Source organism: Triticum aestivum, chromosome 2A (assembly GCF_018294505.1).
Source record: "Triticum aestivum cultivar Chinese Spring chromosome 2A, IWGSC CS RefSeq v2.1, whole genome shotgun sequence".
Lineage (NCBI taxonomy): Eukaryota > Viridiplantae > Streptophyta > Magnoliopsida > Poales > Poaceae > Triticum > Triticum aestivum.
Window position 1 is genome coordinate 17,480,077 of NC_057797.1, and position 5,229 is coordinate 17,485,305.

At 54.0% G+C, this 5,229-nt stretch overlaps 1 protein-coding gene across 1 annotated transcript; it reads right to left on the minus strand.

Annotated features, from left to right (window-relative positions):
- Positions 1-2,059: 2,059 nt before the first annotated feature.
- LOC123187023 (uncharacterized) lies at positions 2,060-4,851 on the minus strand. The gene is made up of 2 exons (XM_044598770.1): positions 4,015-4,851; positions 2,060-3,438 (listed from the first exon to the last, which is right to left on the minus strand). Exons 1-2 carry the CDS (start codon positions 4,815-4,817, stop codon positions 2,391-2,393), a joined length of 1,851 nt encoding a protein of 616 aa, XP_044454705.1. The 5' UTR covers positions 4,818-4,851; the 3' UTR covers positions 2,060-2,390.
- Between the last annotated feature and the right edge of the window lie 378 nt (positions 4,852-5,229).

Here is a 5,229-nt window from a genome sequence, read left to right on the forward strand (position 1 = left end):
TGGACGGCATCCATCCAGGCAGCAGCTTTCTTTCGTTATCCTTTTTGTCTTTTCAGTGGTCGCACTTTCCCCTTTTGGACCAGCATGACATCTTCCCCCACAAAGCCACATTAATCTGTAATCATCGTGTGGTATTTGCTGTCTCTTACGCTAGCTAGCTCCAGACCAACCGTTGTGCTTGTGCCGATGACTTTTTTTACCTTTCAGTAAACCCTTTCTCAACCCTTTCTCAAAGTCCGCGGAAGATGTCCCCCGTGCCGCTCCCGCGAGCGGCCCGGGAGGAATCCTAAATCGCGCCGCCGCCAGTCCTCCCGTCCCGCCTCCCCTCTCCCTCGCCGCCGCCAAGGGATGACGCCGGGCAAAGCCTGGGCGGGTCGGCGGCGGCGGGGTTTCTCCCCTCCTCTCCCAGGCTCCTGGCGGCGCGGGACGCCAGATCTGGCGCGGAGGTCCTCACGCCGGCGTGGTTCGCGTGCCAGCGGCGGGCGGGGGTGGCTCTGGCGAGGCACGGCGCGCCCGTGGCTCTCGTCTGGGCGGAGTGGCGCGGCCTTGCTCCGGGTGGCGCGGGGGGCGTGGCGCGGCCTTGCTCCGGGCGCGGGGGCGTGCCGGCGTCGTCTAGGGTCGGCAGTGCCCTGCTCTGGGCGGCACGGCGCGGCCTGCTCGGCTTGGCGCGGCCTCGTCCGGCCTGTGGCGCCGTGGTGGCGCCCTTGGTCAGCGTCGGGTCGGCTGGCAGGCAGCCCTCCCTTGCGCGGATCCGTGGCTCTCGGGCCAGATCTGGCGCGTCGGATGGCTCCCGGTCGGATGCTGCGGGAGTCTGTTTCACGGCGGGATGCTCGACGGCGGTCCCCTGGATCTGCACGAGGGGTGCAGCGGGTGAGTGGATGTGGGTGGTGCGCTGATTTCGTCGGAGGCGGCAGCGCGTGCGTAGCCATGGAGGCGGCGGCGCTGCGAGGCTCGGCTAGGCAGGGCCTGGCGAGCAGCGGGCGCCCGACCGCCTACGTGTGAGGCGCCGGCGGTGATGCCTCGGTGAAGTTGGCGTTGAAGTGTGGCTGATGGTGCGGATCAGGTCCATCTGTGTGGCAGTCCCTAGGTGCGGGTGAAGGCCATCGCGACGGATCTGACCCCCGGATCGTTTGGTGGATGCTGTGGCTCCTGGTGTGCTGAAGGTGGTGGCTTGAGGCGTGCTTTTTCGGCAGTGATGTGTGGCTACGAATGCAAGTGGTTACGGTGTTGGCGGTGAGAGACATCTTTCGGGGCTGGCCGGAAGCTTGGTGGCGTGGAAATGTGCATTGCTACGGATGAAAATCCTGTTCGGCCTTGGTCGGACTGGCGTCGATGGCACCCGTGGGTGTCATTCCCCTTCCTGGAGGCGTCGCCGAGGGTAGCGCCATTGTCCACGTTGCCTTGTATCGGCAACCATCTCCATGGCGAAAGCCTTGATTCGTAGGATCGGCACGATGGCGACGTCTTTCTGACGTTGTTCCTTTGTTGGGAGCTTCGTGCTTGGAGATAAGAGGCCCTATGTTGCGCTCCTCCGGCGTGCACCGCTGCCCGGATCGTTCTTCTCTGGCGCTATGTACGGTCGTCGCTGGTTCTTCCAAGGAAGCTGGAGTTGCTGTTCTTCGATGATCATCGGCGTCGGTCGAGACGCGGCGAGGATATCGGCTTTGGGTAGGCTCTTGTATGTCGTAGTGTGTAGTCGGGTGTGGTTTCCTTGTTTGTGTCGAGTGTGGAGTTGTGCTACGCTCGTTGTTCGCAGCGAGAGGTAGTTGTGGTTGTATGGCTGTATTTCTCTCCTATAAAGCTAAGGTACGCAATTTGCGTACCCTCGAAAAAAAAAGTCCGCGGAAGATGATTTCTGGCAGATTGTCATGTAGTCCCGTCTTATGTACTCCCTCTTATATTAGTTTACAGAGGGAGTAGTTATGTTGATTCTACTCCATCTCTGTAAATACCATTTGTAATACTGTTTGATTTTAATGAAATTGGCTGGTTTGGAAAAACTCTGCACTCTTTTTCTGGGTAAAAAGAAGAAAGACAAAGAATTGTGTGTCTGTGTGCGTGCGCGAGGAATTTGGCTTCGCATTGTAACTTGTCGAACTTGGTCACATATACATGGGGTAAGACTGAACATGGAAGACGAACAAAACATTGCATTTCCCTATGGTATAAGCATACACTGAACAAACACTATACACCAACCAGCTCTGAATCTTGCTACTACTGCAAGCAGGCTTATGACCTGAAAAAATTATTACACAGACTGAACCCTTTTGGTAGCACGGTCGGATCACCACAAACTGCTCTCTACTAATGCTAAATTGCTAGTGTGGTACAACAAATGCGCCGACCCTGTACAAGTGTGGTGCCCTTTCATCACTACCAGCAGGCTGTTATCTCTCAAAGAATTCACCGATCTTCTCTTCCAACCACACAGCAGTATACATTGGTTTCCCAGATCTGGCCTTCAACCAGGAAGTCCGGTGCGAACTGGACTTTTCCTGTAAGAAGTTCTCATAATTTGGAACAATCAACCCCACAATCTCCCGACGCAGTGTCACCTTGAGCACAGTACGAACTTTCCATGTCATCTGGCTATCACAGATGGTAAAGAACTCTGCAAGAAATCTCTTCAGAGAATCAACACCCAAATATCCCACAAGCGGGACCCAACATTCGTCAAGGTAGCTCTGTATGTGCTGATGGATCAGCGAACAGAGACCCCTCTGCAGTTCTACACTGGAAAGGCATCCTCCCGGATGATACTTCAGTTGATAAACAAAATCCATATTATTCAAGATGTATATGTACCTTTGACCCTTTGCTGGGAACATTACTTTTGCATCTTCACTGAGCTTGGAGGCCCAAGCATAGATCATGCTAAGCTCAATAGTCCAATCCCCAGTGACAAGTACAAACTGCATCATGTCCCCGCTGCGATAGAAAAATTCCAGGTATCGTACAAGAAGAACGGTTGCTGGATGGATGGCACATTCTCTGATGCGATGCATGTCACTGGTAGTCCCTTCAAGCATTCCTCTCAAATCAACCACCATCTTGCGAAAGACATGAGCAACCACATCATGTATCAACTCAGTACTGCTGAAAGTCAATTCTCTTATGGTACATAGGACATCGACAAGTGCATCAAAGATGGTTAGCATTTGCAATGGATGATCAGCAGACCACCTTGCGCTGCTGAATGAAAGTGCAACATCAAGGAGCTCTTCTACAGATTGCCCGACAACCTCTCGAAAGCAGCATTCCTTTTTGACTTCCTGACACGACTTCCAATTCTGCCCATCTAATTCAAACCAGATCAGCTGAATAAGTTTTGCAGTAATTTTCATCTTCATGACAGAAGTCCCAGCCGATCTGTCTGTCAACACAAGAGGAGCGTCATTGATAATCCAACGGTTCTCCTCAACTATGTCAGACAATCTGTTTCAAGGACAAGAATACAAGATCAAACTTCAGAATGTAATGCGAAGTGCGTACATAGTTTGAGAGAGCATCATATGTCAATTATAAAGCACCGAAGTCAATCTTATCTATTCCAAGAACATCATTGTTGTACTACACGCCGCATGATACTATCCATGAAACCACATAATGCCATAATGTAAAGACAAAACATATAATAATTCAATGACAGATGTTCTCATGCCAGTATATGTAAAGATAACTGAAGCAAAAGCATCATCTAGTAAAAAGCAGGGCACACTGGGGTTATATATCGGAGAAAAGGTCCACTTTTAAACCCAAAACCTAAAACTTGAACTCAAACAGGTTGCTCTCAATCTTTGAAACATTGGATCCATTTTACTTCACCCCACTTGGGTAAGAAAAATAAAAGGAAGAGAATCCATTTACTTAAGTAGTAAGTGAAGTACTACTAGTATTGCAAAGGTTGGAGACTCCAAGCAGAAAAGTTTGACTTTTTTCTCAAGGATATGAAGAAGAAAAATCGTGCCGAATTAAATCAACTACTACAGTAGTACTTGGCGAATTAATTACCTGTGGAATCCATGAGAGTTGTTGGCATCTCTGAACGCTCTCTGAAGCAATTCAAGGGATTCAGCTTGGGTTAACCCTGAATCCATGTCTTGGAGCTGCTGGATGAAGTCGGGGAGGATGAGACAGACGTCGCCTGCTTCGAGGAGGTGGACGGGAGTATACCACAAGTTATTGATGTCGTCGCCGTTGGTGCTTGACCCGCCCCCGTCGGAGTCGGAGGAGTCAGCTTGGGGTGGACTGACGGCGGGAATCGGACGGGCGCTGTCTGCCATGGAGCTGCGGATGGCAGCAGCAACCTGGGCAGCGTCCAGTATGCCCCCGGTGATGGAGAGTGTGGGAGCGAGGCGTGGGTGCTCCGGTTGAACCCGCGGAGCCGGAGCCGCCGGGATCTGGCGGGGTCCATCAGGGTCGACCTGACGGGCCAATCGGGGCGGATGCCTCAGCACAAGGACGATGATAAGAGCGGCGAGGACCGCGGCGAGGCCTCCGTAGTCCCGCAGCGAGCCGCAGGAATCCACGGCAACTCCGAGCGCGGCGCACAGGTAGAGGAGGGCGGCGAACGGGCCGCCGTTGTAGGGACGTGCCGGACGAGCGCGGGGGTGGTGAGGGAGAAGGGCACGGCGGTCCGCCTGAGCATGCCGGAGCCCGGGGGCGGGGCGAGGCGGCGTGCCCGCGGCCACGGGATGTGGTCGGCCTGCCGCGCGATGCCGATACCGGGAGCGGGGGCGGGGAGGCACGGGGAGGTGGTCCGGGCTCGCTCTCTGGCGCCCAAGGCCTTCCGCCGCCGCCGTCGCCGTGGCCATCGGAGAGAAACAGGGGAGAGCCGATGGATGGTGAGAAGAGGAGGACGGTGAGGAGGAGACGGCCGTGTGGGCGGCTAATAAGTAGGGCGAGCACTTGACTGGGCCCCACTTGACTTGGGGGCCACTGACAGTCGGCCGGGATTCGCTGGGCGGAATGCTGGGAATATTCGATTCGTGATGGAGCGGCCGACCATCTAGAACGCCGTAGACAAGTGTCATGATACGTAGACTGATCAAATCTTTCCTGTGATCCGGCTGTTACAGTCCCGTACGTCTCTTATCTCACCATGTCTACCTTATCAAATCTTTCCTGCCATCCGGCAGCTTGACTGGGTAATAGTTGAGCGCAGTGGGAGGCGTCATCTTTCTCGTATTTGATTTTTTCCCTTTCTTTTTGGGGAAAGAAAAACGG

What these genes read in the sequence shown, in the direction of transcription:
- LOC123187023 (XM_044598770.1), bottom strand. Translation starts at nt 4,817, where the DNA reads ATGGCCACGGCGACGGCGGCGGCGGAAGGCCTTGGGCGCCAGAGAGCG. An exon ending in AACTCTCATGGATTCCACAG is followed by an intron (nt 3,439 to 4,014) that starts GTAATTAATTCG and finishes TCCTTGAAACAG; the next exon opens with ATTGTCTGACATAGTTGAGG.